Genomic DNA, 17785 nt, shown 5'->3' on the forward strand with positions numbered 1-17785 from the left:
GTTAATTTAAAAAAAAAATTACATTGTGCTTGAGGGAAAGTTGGAAAAGGTTTTTTTTTTAAAACGTTTAATTTTTTATTAAAAAAATATATATTTTATTGAATTTTACTTTTTTACTTGTCCCCCTAGGAGACTTGAACCAGCGATCGCTTGCACGATATACTGCAATACTAATGTATTGCAGTATATCGTGATTCTGACAGCCTACTACGAAGCCCTGCCAGAGGCAAAGCTTCCTAGGAGTACAAAGATGGCGGACCTGGGGGCATTTATCAGGCCCCCAAGCTGCCATGCCAACCAATGGCACCCCCTGATCTCACCAGCGGGGAGGGGTTGAAACGTTACAAGGGGGTCGCCCCACTGTTTCAGTGATTTAATTGCCGCGGTCGCTATTGATGGAGGCATTTAACGAGTTAAACGAGAGGTATTGCGCTCGTTACCCTGAAGTGTCGGCTGTAACACACATCCTGTGGAGTGGGTTCAGCCCGTGAGCCTGCTCCATACTCCTCTACCCGACATGCGCCGTATATGTACGGCAGATCAAGCAGGCCCCAATGCTCTCTAAAGTGCTGCTTTAGTGCGCTGCTGAAATATTGAATTATTCAGTAAACCTTAGGGTATGTTCACACTTAGCAGATTAGCTGCGTAAAATCCACAGAGTATTACAGTAGCAGCAAAGTAGGAGAAATTTGAATAAATCACATCCACACGCTGCTGAAAAAATCTGCCGAGATTCTGTTTATAAATTGACCTGCGGGGCATCTTTTTAAATCTGCAGGATGTCAATTTATGATGCGGATTAGCTGCACTTTGTTGCGTGTTTTTCCCATTGAATTTAATGGGGAGGTTAAACCCACAACAAACAGCAAATGCTGCGGTTTCTGCAGCGGAAAAGCTGCGATACTGATCTGCAGCGGAATCGCAGCTTTTCCGCTGCAAGTATCACAAATCAGAAAAAAAAAAACAAACCCTTTGTTTGGTTTATTGAATAGGGAAGGTAGCTTTTTAAAGAAAATCGGGACCCACTTGAGTTAAGGGTTGTTTACACGCGCCAATGATCAGTCGAACGAGAATTTAGACGAACGGTCATTCCTGATAATTGTCCTCTGTAATCAGGGCAAAGGTCAGCCAATGAATGAGCAAACGCACGTTCATTGCCTAATCGGATCTTTCAGGTGGCCAATAGTATGGTGTCTAGTCAGCAGCATATCTCTCTGTGTAAATAGGGAGATGTGCTACTGACATGATGGAAATGTATGGGGACGAGCGATTATTGTAACCCTTGTTCATAACCGTACATTACCAATTCACTCCATGTGAATGGACCTACAAAACCAAGCAAGTTATTGCAGTGAGGAGAGAAAGCCATTACATTATGTAGAGAGGCCAGCACAGACAACACTGTCCAGCAGCATCAGGGCTTCAGTGTAAGGGTATGTTCACACGCAGTGTTTTCAGACGTAATTTGGGCGTTTTACGCCTCAAATTATGCCTGAAAAAATGCCCCTCTTATGCCTACAAACATCTGCCCATTGCTTGCAATGGGTTTTACGGTGTTCTGTTCCCACGAGGTGTAATTTTACACGTCGCTGTCAAAATATGGCGTGTAAAAAGACGCCCATGAAAAAGAAATGCATATCACTTCTTGGGACATTTTGGAGGCGTTTTTCATTGACTCTATTGAAAAACAGCTCCAATAATGTCCGTAAAATACGCTGCGAAAAACGCGAGTTGCTACAAAAACGTCTGAAAATCAGGAGCTGTTTTCGCCTGAAAACAGCTCCGTATTTTCAGATGCCCTAACAAGCAGCCCATTGCTTCCTGTGCTAGCAATACCCACCGCTACCTCTCTCATTAAACTACGTTATCACATTACAGTTTTAGCAGCTGTCATCCTCCGAGCTGGGCTCCAGTTAGTGACCAAATGATCAACCTGCCTCTGCCTAAGGCTGCATGCATACATCTGTCGGCCGTTGTACGGCCGTTATTGACAAATCTGTGAAACACGGACCGCACACAGATGGCTTCCATGTGCAGTCCATTATTTTACGGACCAAATCAATGAAAAGGCAGAGACTGTTACGTAAAAAACGGACAGGAGTAGGACCTGTCCTATTTTTGACGGAACGGCCGCATGGTTTTGTTAAAACAACGGAAGTGTACATGGCCCCATTGAAATAAATGTGTCAGGGTATGAGTTTAAAAAAAAACGGATAGCACACTGAAGAAAGAAACTGAATTGGACATGAGGCCTTAGGGCTCATTCAGACGAGCGTGATTCTCGTCCGTGAGCTGTGCATTAAAATAACGCACAGCACATGGACCCATTGATTTCAATGGGGCTATTCAGACATGCGTGAGATTTCACGAAGCGAGTGTCCATTGGGTGAAGCTCACTGCGGGTCCTATATTGGTGCGTTTTCATGCACCTAGTCGCCCATTGATGTTAATGTGTGCGTGCTATCCGTGTTTCACGCATCAATTACATTGAAAAAAAAAAAGGTTGCAAGTGCGTGAAAAACACATGCCACATGCAAAGCACACTGATGCAAAAACGCGACGGACGCACATGGACAGATTTATGCGCGTAAATCTGTCACGCTCGCGTGAATGTAGCCTAAGGGCAGATTCAGACGAACGTTGCGTTTTTGCACGCGCAAACAACGCTGCGTTTTGCGCGCGCAAAAACCATTTGACAGCTGCGTGTGTCATCCGTGTATGATGCGCGGCTGCGTGATTTTCGCGCAGCCGCCATCATAGAGATGAGGCTAGTCGACGCCCGTCACTGTCCAAGGTGCTGAAAGAGCTAGCTGATCAGCAGTAACTCTTTCAGCACCCTCGACAGTGAATGCCGATCACAATATACAGCAACCTGTTAAAAAAAAAGAAAAAGTTCGTACTTACCGAGAACTTCTCTCCCGGCCGTTGCCTTGGTGACGCGTCCTTGGTGACGCGCCTCTCGACATCTGGCCCCACCTCCCTGGATGACGCGGCAGTCCATGTGACCGCTGCAGCCTGTGCTTGGCCTGTGATTGGCTGGAGCTGTCACTTGGACTGAATTGTCATCCCGGGAGGTCAGACTGGAGGAACAAGCCGGGAGTTATCGGTAAGTCAGAACTTCGGTTTTTTTACAGGTTCATGTTTATTGGGATCGGTAGTCACTGTCCATGGTGCTGAAACCGTTTAACTCTTTCAGCACCCTGGACAGTGACTATCTCCTGACGTCGCGTACCGGAATTTTTTTTGCCGGGTTCGGCCAAAACGAGTTCGGCCGAACCCGGTGAAGTTCGGTTCGATTGTCCGGGTTCGCTCATCTCAAAGACACTCCATTTGGATGTTTGGAAACAGAAAAACACGTGGTGCTTTTCTGTTTACATTCATCCTTTTGACAGCTGGTGCGCTGTTTCAGTCGGTTCGCACGGAAGTGCTTCCGTGCGACCTGCGTGGTTTTCACGCACCCATTGACTTCAATGGGTGCGTGATGCGCGAAATAGGCGGAGATATTGAACCTGTCGCGTTTTGTACGCAGCGAACAAACGCTGCACACAAATCACGCACTGTTTGAACTGCCCCATTGACTTCTATAGGGCTGTGCGTGGCGTGCGAAAAATACGCGGCCTGCACGCACGAAAATCACGCTCGTGTGAATCCCCCCTAAAGCACAACCATTGCTAAGAGTGAGCAACAGGGGGCCTTCAGAATCAGCAGGAGCACATTGCTGGTGGGCAGAGTCTGGATTTAGGAAGTGCCCACAGCGGCAGTAACTGCCTGCATTCATGAAAGTGAATAGCAGGAGAGCCTGGGCCCACCAGAGTATCCACTGGTTCTCCAGTGGACGAGTCTGACACTGCATCTATCTATCTATCTATCTATCTATCTATCTATCTATCTATCTATCTATCTATCTATCTATCTATCTATCTAAAACATGCTGCTGCTAAGATCCTTCACTTAATTTATTTTCCCTATAACATAGGAATAGGAAACAATATGCTAGTTGTATAGTCCCATGAAACCATCACATCTGTTGTGTTTGAGGCTGATGTGATGTGTTGAATCATGTATTGTGTACCTGATAATCACTCAAGAACATTGGCACATTGGGCTTCTATGGTAAAATTTATGGTGGAGAAGAGGGATAATATGTAAGAATATGGCCAGGTTCACACATAGAGTAAATACTGCGGATTTTTCTGCAATGGATTTAGTTGTGGAAAATTCGCAGCATAAGGGTATGTTCACATGAGGTCATTACGTCCGTAATTGACGGACGTATTTCGGCCGCAAGTACCGGACCGAACACAGTGCAGGGAGCCGGGCTCCTAGCATCATAGTTATGTACGACGCTAGGTGTCCCTGCCTCGCTGCCGGACAACTGTCCCGTACTGAAAACATGATTACGGGACAGTTGTCCGGCAGCGAGGCAGTGACACCTAGCGTCGTACATAACTATGATGCTAGGAGCCCGGCTCCCTGCACTGTGTTCAGTCCGGGACTTCCGGCCGAAATACGTCCGTCAATTACGGACGTAATGACATCGTGTGAACATACCCTTATACAGTAGCAGCAGAGTGCATTAGATTAGAACAAATTTCATCCACACGCTGCATAAATTATAAACGTAAAAAAACGCTCATTAATTGACCTGCGATGCGGTTTTGTAATCCGCAGCATGTCTATCGTATTTGCTTTTTTGTTGCAGGTTTTCCCCATTGACTTCAATAGGAAGGTGAAACCCGAAATAAATAGCAGTTGTTGTCATATTTGATGCGTTTTTAGCTGCGATTTTTACATTTTGATGCGGAAACGTGCAGATTTTATGCTGCGTATTTTGGGGCATTTTTTTTTTAACTTACCAGATACAATTCGAAGACGGAAATACAAGATAAATAGACATGCTGCATATTTTAAAATACACACTATAGGTCAATTAATGTGTGTAAAAATTTCCTAAATGTGTAGATGAGATTACATGAAATCTCATTTACTTTGCTGATTTTCTGCAGGAAAATTTGTGCGGCAAGTCCGCACGTAATTCGCATCATGTGCAAGTGGCCTTAGAGGCTTTCAATTCTCCATACAATATAACGGTTAACATAAAAATCAATCCACTTTATAGTGGTTTAGGAATGAATTCTAGTTTTAGTTAACATGTATGACATTATGGTGGGCATGGTGAAAATGCTTAATAATACAAATATTTGCAGAGGTTTTCTCATCATAAATTGGGCAGAGGGATACATGAAAACAGGATGATGCATACACACTCCTTTTGGGAAACACATTCCAGGAAAGTTTTGAGATCCGTATTCCTTTCATGTGAACTACCATACAGATTATCAAGAATCTATACTATTGGTCTTAAAGAGGATGTGTCAGCTCTCCTGACATGTGTTTTAGTAAATACTTGCATTCTCCAAGAAATACCAGGAGCATCTTCCCCCCAATAGATGTGCTATTATGCCCATAGACTTTAATGGGCAAAGATATACCAAAAGTGTGCCCATTTGGCAAACATTTCACCAAGATACGTCAAGATCTCCAAAGCGTCAACTGTATTGAAAAGTGTAGTCAACTGCGCTTTTGAATACAACTATATACAAAAAATGTGTATACCGCGAAGTATAATTTTCTTTTATGGCAGATGTATGCAACTATGATGGCATACGTTTACTCACGCTGGCCATATGTTGTGCCGTTCCTCTGTTACTCCTTCTCAAAATTCTATGAAAAATCTATGAATAAATTAAAAACTGGGCGTTACCAATTCCCTTGTCTATAGGATGTCTACATTCTGACACTGTCCAATAAGTGGTGACAGCGTCAGGCTATATAGAGACACATTCTATTGACAAGGGGAACGGTTAGCAATAAATATAGAGGTTTTCCATTTAAAATATCAAATTGGCCATATATTAGTATGTGTGCTGATTGAATGTATGTAGTTATCTTATAAAGGGTATCAAGTCAATGCTTTTCTGATCCTATGACTGGCTAACACACTAAGGGCACGTTCAGACGTGGCAGAATTTTTCCGCAGCAAATGTTGGTGCAGATTTGGGACAATTACACAACAAATCTGCACCAACATTTGACAGGTAATTCAGACGTTGCAGAAAAGACAGCGGACCTGCCACAGATTTCAGTTTTTGCATTGCAAAGGCTGAAATACGCAGTGAAATTCCGCTTCTTCTCCGCAACAGACAGTGCATGCTGCGGAGGGAAAATTCTGCACCGCAGCCTATGGTCCGCAGCTGAGTTTTCCGCAACGTCCGAACTAACTTGCCTAAAAATGTATTGAAACAAATGTAAAAAACGGCCGCTGGAGTATTCCACTGCAGACTGTCCGCAGCGGAATTCCTCAGCAATTCCGCCACGTCTGAATGTGCCCTAATAAGGAAGCGATAGTTTCTCCTAACTTTTCCAATGCCACGGATCACTTTAGTTTTTTAATGCCACTCCATCAAGGCTCAGTGTGTAACTTACAAAAAAGATGCAAAATAGGAACCCAGCTGGAGAGTTTTCCTGAACTACACAAACTAAAAAAGATCTCCTTTAGTCTGGAACGTCACAGAATATCACACCATAATCACTTCAACTAAAAGTCAAAACGTCACATACTAAGAGAATTAAGTCAACTCAAGGATCAATCTTCTCTACTGGATTCCACATTGCATTGTTATAAAGTACAGAATACTTACTTAACGCATGTTGCAAATTTCAAAGTGAGCCTTCTTTTTCCTCTAAATACCTTTTTGTTAGAAAGTAGATGAATGTGCTATATAAAGAACCTAATGTAAGGAGTTTTAATGCTTTCTGAACCGTTTAAGTGCTACTTAAGGTTTTCTAAAGATCTGACATTTACTTGGCTGAACTTTCCAAAGACTTAGTGACTCATTAAACAGTTTTACTTATATATTTATAAACCAAAGTCAGGGTAAACAATATAGCTTTAAAAAACAAAAAAAATAATAATTCTACAGCACATAGTGACAGTGTCATGAAAAAGACAAATATTCCGTTGACATCAACTTACTCATCCACGCTAGCTTTGGATTTTCCAGGGCTCAGTCTGAACCATCCCTCTTCTTGTAAATCTTGTTGAAGTCCATTTAAGTTGATAACTACCTAAAAAAAAGTATAAAACATCACATTTATTGATGTTTTGTGTTTCACATAGAGAATTACTGACTAATGTTATTTAAAATTATGGAATAAAAAAATAGCAATATTTATTATATGCCCATTCTTGATACTGGTGTGTTTTTCTCCACTGAAGTCAATATAGCAATGTAAGGCAACAAAAAAAAAAAGCAACATCCCCTAAAAAATGTTTTCGCTACCATGAGGCAAAATTGGCCATAATTGGCCAGGCAGTTTTGTATTACCTTCTTTTGGATCAGCTAGGACTAAGGAAGGTTGAACTTGATAGACATGGTTGTTTTTCTACCTAATAAGACTCTATTCACATTTGGGGTGTGCGATTGGGGCACACATTTGAAGAGTGCTGACAAACGAACGCCCAGATGTGTAAAACCGCATTCCTTTACAGTTGCAAATCTCTACCATTGATTACCATTTTAAAAATATAAAAAGGATATTTTGGGGAATTCAAAAAAGTGCAAGTTTTCTATGTTTTTCAATACAGTTAAATTAAAAGTATATCAACGTAAAACATGCAAATGTATGCCAAAAAAAACCCCAAGCTTTTGGCATATTTTTGGTTAATGAAATCTATGGGCACGTCTGTGTATAAGTCAGAGCCTAACTATGTAACTAACCTGCAATATCTGACTGCATTATAGCATAACATTTGGCCATGCCACCCTACACTGCAACATATCGACTGCGTCTAAAGGCGTCACAAAAACACCAAAGTTTCCAAATAATAAAATACAAACAAACAGTAAAATGGGTACTAAATTGGGGATCAATTATATATTATATAACTTGGATCCAAAAACAGTAAAAAGTAAAAAATCTTGCAGTTGGTCTACACAAAGAAAAGGGATCTTTCTTTTGAAAAAAAAAACAATTCGAAGACAAATATTAAACCAATAGAAAGTCCCTAGAGATTATAGTCCATTCTTGGCTATGACTATTATCTGATAGGTTTCAGATATATTTCATGTGCACTCATAAATAAAACTAGTTACTTATCGGACATACATTCAACGCAATTAAGTATGTCCCCTAAATTACTTTACATTTATTAGCCTTCAGGTAATTATGACAGTTTTGTATCCATGGCTGAGTATCATAAAATTTGCTGGTACAATGGTCCTATTTAATATCAGACCAAAATGTACATTGAACAAGAACAATAAAATAGCAATTTTACTGGATAGACACAGGTCTAAAAATAGCATCTCATTTTCTCTAGCTAGCACAGCAATACGAAGCAACTAACCCCCCGCCGATCATGCACAAAAGCAGACGCACCGCATTGTGAAATTCACCGGCTGAGAAATCCCTTTCCCTTTTCTAGTCATTTTTAATTTCTCTTGGTGTGCTATACTGAACTCATTTCTGTTATACAGGAACAAATATTGTTAAACAGCCAATTATTTCTCATGTTTCTCCCACTATAGCTGTAGCGTATCTGGAACTAAGGTGATTTAATGAAGACTCATTAACACTTGTGATTCTATTTTTAGCCTCTGGGTTAGTAATATGCACACATTTAATTTTTGATAAAGGATGTCTGAAAAATAGATTGTATAGATTTAACACACAAGTATGTCATTTTCAATCTTGAGATATCTTTCTAATGTCATCGTCCAGGCTGTTATGTCCAGGCCGGACTTTAATGTGTAATCAGCCCATGAGTGCACTTGACTATAAGAGGGGCCCAGCCCCTTCCTTCGATGCCTGAGCGTTGTTTATCGTATCCTAGTTTGTCTAGCAAATGGTCTCCCAGTGTTTTCCAGTTCCCAGTGTTCCCTGTTCCTGTATCCCGTGCTATCCTGGTCAAGTGTCGTGCTGTGCTGTATTCCACGCATGTGCTGCTACTCCACGCCTGACGTCTACCCGCTGCCTAGTCCCAGATGAGCCAGCCTTGCTACTGTCCGAGCTGCCACAGGTACCCTATACAAACTATAGACTGTAACCTGCGCCCTGTTGGCCAGCTGCCATACCGCCAAGGCGGTACGGCCCAGTGGGTCCACGAACCCTACGTGACACAGGCATACTTTTCTATAAAAAAAACAGGACATGGTGTGTTTGATATAGATACATGGACGTAACTATAGCAGTCATAGCAGCTGCCATGGAGCCCATAGATTAAGAACATTGTTCCTTTTTGTGTGGAATAATAAGTTGGTGGCTTTTTTTTTCCTCAAATCTTTGTTTTATTGAAGATATATAACAAGATATATAACAAAAGAACATCCTTACATAGATCATGGGGAACAGGAGAGGAAGCTTACGGCACACGGGCCAAAGTTCCTTTCAAGAATGACAACACAGGATGAGAAACAGTAAAGTAGAAACGCTAGTAACTATATACAGGGTACCTGTGTCATAGTATGAGAAAATTAAGTCAATAAGATGATACAAGAGAGAGGTCTAATGCCATACAGAGTTTGAGAGAAAGAAGAGTAATGTTAGGGTCTTCACATTTGGAGGGAACCTGTGCAGTCCTAAGGTGTACAACTTCAGCCACCCACCAAAGATCATGGGGGGGGGGGGTAACTCAGGATGGGGAGGGGTTAGAGGCACGGAAGGTCAACCATGGTGTCCACACCTTCAGATAGCCAACATGCTTTCTGAGCTCCCAGCTCAAGAGCTCCTCCATCCTGCCAATGGAGTCCATCTTATCTAACCACTCACGGAAAGTTGGGGGCTCGGTCGATTTCCAGTGGAGTGGAATCAGTAGTTTGGCCACTGTAATCATTTGAGTAATCAGATCATTACGTTTCGGGCAGAAGTTTTGTGATGGAGCCCAGAGGAGGACAAGAGTAGCTCTGAGGGAGAGGGTTTGTTTCGTAACTCTCTGAATTGTGTCAGCCACTTTATTCCAAAAGGGCTTGATCAAGGGGCAGTCCCACCAGATATGGGATATGTTACCAACGTAAGAATTACATCTCCAACACTGGTTGGATGGGATCAGATTAATTTTGTACAGAAAATACGGAGTTCTGTACCACCTGGTTGTGGTCTTAAAAGAGTTCTCTTGAATTTTAACACAAATATGTGCTTTAAAATAAAAGAGGTATCTTCCCTGCTGAAGTTGACATCTAGTTCCTTCTCCCAGGCTAGTAGAAAACTAAGCTTGGCAGGAGAGCCATCTTCAGAAAGAGGTTGCTTGTTTCTCTGAAACCCAGGGAGTGTAGAAAAGGGAGGGTCGAGTGTGTATCTTGAAGTAAAAAAGATTGTAAGGCGGGAATTTTTCCATCACCAAAAGTGTCAGCTACAGTATTATATTTTAAAGAAGAACAGAAAGCATCAGGGTTAGCCGTGCAATTTGTGAGTATCGGGAGTAGGTGGAGAGGTGTAAGCGGCAGTATTTTTGTCATTGGGGTGCAGCCGCACAAAAATTTCTGAGAAACTAAAATGGTACACTTAATCGTAGGGCTTATGGAGTTTACAAGACCAGTCCTTAGAGAGAGACACCAGAGTCGAGCTTGTAAAGCTCTCTCCGCATCCAGTCGGGGACGCATCCCTGATTCTATTCAAGGAAACCCATTTGCTAAGGTGTAAAGCCTTATAGTAAGTCAAAATGTCTGGGAGGCCCATTCCGCCGGAGTGGGATTTGAGAATCAAGTGTCTGTGTGCTAGTCGTGGCTTTCTAGAGTTCCAGAGAAATTTGGAGAATAGAGATTTGATAGAGTTAAAGAAAGTGTTGGGCAAATGAATGGGTATAGTTTGAAGCACGTACAAGATTTGAGGGAGAATGTAAGTCTTCAGATAATTTTTTCTCCCCACCCAGGATAGAAAGAGAATACGCAAGGAGTATAATTGGGTTTGAATTTTGTTTAGTAAGGGGACGAAATTGGCAGCATAAAGTTGTGAGGATTTTTTTAGTAAGCTTGACGCCCAGATATTTGATATTATTTTGTGGCCATTGGAACGGGGCCAGATGTTGTATGTCACATATATCCGCCAGTGGCGCAGAAACATTAAGAACTTCCGACTTGGAATAATTAATTTTTAAATTTGACACATAACCAAAGGAATTAAAAGCTTGTACTATCAAGGGAAATTCCTGCTTAGGGTTTGTGATCAACAGCAGAAGGTCATCTGTAAAAGCAGCTGTTCTGTGGTTGTGGTTCCAAAATTTTATGCCTGAGATATCAGTAGTCTGTATAAGTTTCTGGATAAGTGTTTCTAAGGTGAGGATGAATAAGGCTGGGGAGAGGGGGTAACCTTGTTGCGTACCGTTTTTTAATGTCAAAAGTAGGTGAGATTGTGCCATTTATGCGTAAGCTAGCCTTGGGTGTAGTGTATAGAGAGAAAACTGCAGATATAAACTTGTCAGGAAAACCAAATTTTTGCAGAGTGGCAAGCATACAGGACCACCTGACCCTATCAAAAGCCTTTTCGGTGTCGGTCCCTAGTAAGACTAAAGGGATCCCCTTCTGTGTGGCATAATGAATTATGTTAAGAAGTCTAGTGGTGTTATGCTTGCCTTCTCTCGAGGGTACAAACCCCACTTGTTTGGGGTTGATCAGGCGGGAGAGGAGAGGGGCGAGTCTGTTGGCCAGGAGTTTTGCCCACCATTTGAGAACAGTGTTAAGAAGTGAGATGGGCCGATAGCTTCCACACTCTGCACTATCCTTACCCTCTTTAGGTAACAGGGTAATATGTGCTTCCAAAGCTTGCGGTGGCAGATTAGAACCATCCAAGAGACTATTGCATACAGCAAGGAATTTGGGTAGTATTATCTGTTTAAATTTTTCATAGTAGCTAACGGGGAAGCCATCAGGTCCAGGACTTTTACCATTAGGTATTGATGAGAGAACTCTGGACAACTCGTCTAATGTAAAAGGCTGAATGATAGTGTCTCTATCTTTGTCTATGAGGGAGGGGAGGTTTATATGTTGCAGAAATTGATCAGTAAGAGTGTGCGAGTCTGGAGGTTCTGGGTAAGTTGTATAGCGATGTATAGTATTGCAAGAATTCGTTTGTTATATCTCCAGTATCGGAAGATAGGGAACCTGAGGGAGTCTTCATCTCCTTGATAAAGGATTGTTTTACACGTTTTTTAAGAAGTTTGGACATGACTTTGGAACCTCTGTCCCCATGTGCATAAAGTTTGAAAGAGCTACGCTGATAAATTTTGGCTGACTTAATATTAAGCAAGTACTTCAACTTCTTCTGCAAGTCTCTCAAGCGCTTTTGAGCATTTACCAACTCTCTCTAGAGCAGAGATCTTTGAGAGGATGGAATTGAGCTCTTTCTCCCTTTGTTTTTTGCAAAAGGCACCAAGTGCAATAAGTTCACCTCTGATGAAGGCTTTGTGTGTTTCCCACACAATTGGCGTTGTGACATCAGGAGTTTCGTTTCTCTGAAAGAAGTCGACAAGATGGGCGGATAGGGATGTTACATTGCGGGGATCATCTAAGAGGGTTTCATTCAAAGACCAAGTCCACGCCTTGGGGGGTAGATTCTCCATATTGAGGTTGAGAGAAATGGGGGCGTGGTCAGATAGGCTTATCAAACATATTCGAGGGACAGTTGCTATGGGCAGATGTCTACTGGAAATAAAAAGATAATCTATCCTATAGTGGGTCCCATGGGCATGGGAATAAAATGAATAATCTTTGGTTGTGGGGAAGTGAAGTTGCCAAACATCTATCAGGTTTAGGTGTTGGAGGCAGCTCCTAATTCTTTTGAGGGAGGAATGTGCAGTGGTCGGTCTGGCAGAGGACGTATGTAGCAGGGGATCTAGTGAAACATTAACCCCTTCCCGCTCCTGGACGTACTATTAGGTCATGGCAGCTGTATCGTTCGCGCTCCATGACCTAATAGTACGTCTCGGGAGTAACGGCCGTTTCGGCCGTCCTCCCGACACATACAGGAGCTGTGACAGCTGCTGTCTCGTACAGCAGCTGCCGCAGCTCCTACAGCGGGGACCGATCGCTGTGTCCCCGCTGATTAACCCCTTAAAAGCCGCGTTCTATAGAGATCGCGGCTTTTTAGGGGTTAAGCTGCCATCGCCGGCCTGCTACACCATAGCGGTCGGCGATGGTGACTATGGCAACCGGACACCAAACAATGGCGTCCGGCTATGCCATAGACGGAAGCCTAGTGGGTCCTAACAACGTCAGGACCCACTATGCTTGCTGTCAGTGAGTAGCTGACAGTTCTAATACACTGCACTCAGCGCTGGATCCAACCATCTTTTCCTACACTGTACTACGCATGTAGTGCAGTGTATTAGAATAGCGATCAGGGCCTCCTGCCCTCAAGTTCCCTAGTGGGACAAAGTAATAAAGTTTAAAAAAAGATGTGTAAAAATAAGAAAATAAAAGATTTACAAGTATTAAAAGTAAAAATCCCCTTTTTACCTTATCAGTCATTTATTATTAATAAAAATATATAAACAAACAAATAAACTATACATAATTGGTATCGCCGCGTCCGTAACGGCCTGAACTACAAAATTATTTCGTTATTTATCCCGCACGGTGAACGCCGTAAAAGAAAATGATAATAAACTGTACCACAGTCACAATTGTTTGGTCACTTCACCTCCCAAAAAATGGAATAAAAAGAGATCAAAAAGTCGCATGTACCGAAAAATGGTACTGATCGAAACTACAGTGCGTTACGCAAAAAATAAGTCCTCACACGGCTTTATTGATGGAAAAATAAAAAAGTTCTGGCTCTTAGAATAAGGTAACACAAAAAGTGAATGATTTTTTGCAAACGCCATAAGACATAAAAAAAAACTATAAACATATGGTATCGCCGTAATCGTATCGCCCCGCAGAACAAAGTGAATATGTCATTTATAGCGCACGGTGAACGGTGTAAAAAAAATAGAAGAAAAAAACAATAGTAGAATTGCTGTTTTTTGGTCACCACGCCACCTAAAAATAGAATAAAAACTGATCAAAAAGCCGCATGCACCCCAAGAAAACTGCAATGAATTCCTCAAGCGGTCTAGTTTCCAAATTGGGGTCATTTTTGGGGGGTTTCCAATGTTTTGGCACCACAAGACCTCTTCAAACCGGACATGGTGCCTAATAAAAAAGAGGCCTCAAAATCCACTAGGTGCTCCTTTGCTTCAGAGGCCGGTGCGTCAGTCCATTACCGCACTAGGGCCACATGTGGGATATTTCTCAAAACTGCAGAATCTGGGCAATACGTATTAGGTTGCGTTTATCTGGTAAATCCTTTTGTGTTATAAAAAAAATGGTATAAAGAGGATTTTCTGACCAAAAAAAAAAATTTACATTTCACCTCTACTTTGCTCTACATTTCTGTGAAACATCTAAAGGGTTCATAAACTTTCTAAATGCTGTTGTGAATACTTTGAGGGGTCTAGTTTCTAAAATGGGGTGTTTAATAGGGGTTTCTAATATATGGGCCCCTCATAGCAACTTCAGAACTGAACTGTAACCTAAAAAAATAAATAAATGAGGCAATACTTCGCTTCTTACATTATACTGATAATGAGCCGTGCCCACCCCGAGATGACCCCAGTTTTGACCGTTTGTATAAACGGAGACCCCTATTAGACCGTTTCAGTGCCCGGTTTTCCCAAGCATACACCCCCGAGAAGTATATTTCTATTGATGAGTCCCTGGTACATTTTAAAGGGAGGGTTCAATTCCGCGAGTACCTGCCGGGTAAGAGGGCAAGGTATGGCGTGAAGATGTATAAGCTATGTGACAGTGCATCAGGGTATACCTACAGGTTTAGGATATATGAAGGAAAGGCCACCCCCAAACCAGACTGCATCCTGGACTACAATAGGTACATGGGAGGGATGGACTTGTCAGATCAAATCCTGAAGCCCTACAGCGCCATGCGGTGTGGTATAAGAAGCTGGCCGGGCACATCATACAGATGGCATTGTACAATGCGTACGTGCTACATCGATGTGCAGGCCAGAGGGGAACTTTCCTGGAATTTCAAGAGGTGATTATCAAGAACCTAATCTTTAGGGACCAAGAAGGGGGGGCACCCAGTACTTCTGGAAGCGGGGCCACACGCATCGTACCAGGGCAACACTTTCCAGGAGAAGTTCCCCAAACTGGCAAGAAGGGAAAAAGTAAAAAAGGTGCAAAGTCTGCTATAAGAGGGCGATAAAGGATGACACAATATATCAATGTGACACATGTCCCGAATAACCAGAGCTCTGTATGAAAGAGTGCTTTCAAATTTATCATACATCCCTTGGTTTATAATTTACCCCAATTTTACTTACCCTGATGCACTCCGCACAGCTTATCCCCCCTCGTCTTTCCCCTCTGGGCCCTGCTGTGTGCCCAGGCAGCTGATAACAGCCACATGTAGGGTATTGCCATACCCGGGAGAACCCATATTACAGTTTATGGGGTGTAGGTCTCCGGTCAAAATACTCACTACACCTCTAGATGAATGCCTTAAGGGTGTAGTTTTTAAAACGGGGTCACTTCTTGCGTGTTTCAACTGTATTGGTACCTCAGGGGTTCTGCATACATGACTTCGCACCAGAAAATCCCCAGTAGGCCAAATGGTGGTCCTTTCCTTCTGAGCCCTCCCATGGGCCCAAACGGCAGTTTATCGCCACAAATGGGGTATTGCGGCACTCAGAACAAATTGCGCAACAGAATGGGGTATTTTGTTTCTTGTGGAAATAAGACATTTTCAGCCAAAACGACATATTATTTGAAAAAAATAATTTTGTTTTAATTCGCAGCCCAATTCAAATAAGTTCTGTGAAAAAACTATGGGGTTAAAATGGTCACAACGCCCATAAATGAATTCCTTGAGGGGTGTAGTTTCCAAAATGGGGTCATTTGTTGTTGGTTTCTATTGCTTTGATACCTCTGGGGCTCTGCAAATGCGACATGGCACCCGAAAACAAATCCAGCAAAATCTGGACTCCAAAGAACAAATAGCGCTCCTTTCCTTCTGAGCCCTCCCATGGGCCCAAACGGCAGTTTATCACCACAAATGGGGTATTGCCGCACTCAGGACAAATTGGGCAACAAAATGGTGTATTTTATTTCTTGTGAAAATAAGAATTTTTGAGCTAAAACGACATATTATTGGAAAATATATATATTTTTTAATTCCCAGCCCAATTCAAATAAGTTCTGGGAAGAAACGATGGGGTCTAAATGGTCACATTACCCATAAATGAATTCCTTGAGGGGTGTGGTTTCCAAAATGGGGTCACTTCTAGTGGGGTTCCATTGCTTTGATACCTCTGGGGCTCTGCAAATGCGACACGGCACCCGAAAACCAAACCAGCAAAATCTGCACTCCAAAGAACACACAGCGCCACAAATGGGGTATTGCTGCACTCAGGAGAAATTGGGCAACAAAACTGGGTATTTTGTTCCCTGTGAAAATAAGAAATTTTGATAAAAAATGACATCTTATTGGAAAAAATTTCATTTTTTTCATTTCACAGCCCAATTCAAATAGGTGCTGTGAAAAAACTGTGTGGTCAAAATTGTAACAACAACCATATTTGAATTCCTTGAGGGGTGTAGTTTCCAAAATGGGGTCAATTCTGGTGGGTTTCCATTGCTTTGATACCTCTGAGGCTCTGCAAATGCGACATGGCACCCGAAAACCAATCCAGCAAAATCTGGACTCCAACAAACACATAGCGTTCCTTTCCTTCTGAGCCCTCCCATGGGCCCAAACGGCAGTTTATCACCACAAATGGGGTATTGCCACACTAAGGACAAATTGGGCAACAAAATGGGGTATTTTGTTCCCTGTGAAAATAAGAAATTTTGATCACAAATGACATTTTTTTTTTATTTCACAGCCCAATTCAAATACGTGCTGTGAAAAAACTGTGCGGTCAAAATGGTAACAACAACCATAAATGAATTCCTTGAGGGGTGTCGTTTCCAAAATGGGGGTCACTATTGGGGGATTCCTACTGTTTTGGCACCTCAACACCTCTTCAAACCTGGCATGCTGCCTAAAATATATTCTAATAAAAAAGAGGACTCAAAATGCAATAGGTGCTTCTTTGCTTCTAGGGCTTGTGTTTTATTCCACGAGCGCAGTAGAGCCACATGTGGGACATTTCTAAAAACTGCAGAATCTGGACAATACATATTTAGTAGTGTTTCTCTGGTAAAACCTTCTGTGTTACAGAAAAAAAATTTAATAAAATTGAAATTCAGCAAGAAAAATGAAATTTGCAAATTTCACCTCCACTTTGCTTTAATTCCTGTGAAATGCCTGAAGTGTTAAAAAACTTTCTAAATGCTGTTTTGAATACTTTGAGGGGTCTAGTTTTTAAAATGGGGTGTTTTATCAGGGTTTCTAATACATAGGCCCCTCAAAGCCACTTCAGAACTGAAGAGGTACCTTAAAAAGGCTTTTGAAATTTTCTTAAAAATATGAGAAATTGCTGTTTATGTTCTAAGCCTTGTAACATCCAAGAAAAATAAAAGAATGTTCAAAAAACTATGCCAATCTAAAGTAGACATATGGGAAATGTGAACTAGTAACTATTTTGGGTGGTATAACCGTCTGTTTTACAAGCAGATGCATTTAAATTCTGAAAAATGCTATTTTTTCAAAAATTTCTCTAAATTTTGCAATTTTTCACCAATAAATACTGAATATATCGACCAAATTTTACCACGAACATGAAGCC

General features: G+C 41.9%; 1 protein-coding gene across 1 annotated transcript in view; it reads right to left on the reverse strand.

The window, feature by feature from the left end:
* The window catches only part of LOC142742830 (ras GTPase-activating protein 4-like), a 182797-nt gene that overhangs the window by 42238 nt on the left and 122774 nt on the right, over positions 1-17785 (reverse strand). Inside the window, exon 8 of the mRNA XM_075852979.1 lies at positions 7037-7128. Coding sequence (XP_075709094.1) covers positions 7037-7128 — 92 coding nt within the window. The remainder of the gene's footprint in view (positions 1-7036; positions 7129-17785) is intronic.

This window comes from Rhinoderma darwinii, chromosome 2, assembly GCF_050947455.1.
Source record: "Rhinoderma darwinii isolate aRhiDar2 chromosome 2, aRhiDar2.hap1, whole genome shotgun sequence".
Classification (NCBI taxonomy): Eukaryota; Metazoa; Chordata; class Amphibia; order Anura; family Rhinodermatidae; genus Rhinoderma; species Rhinoderma darwinii.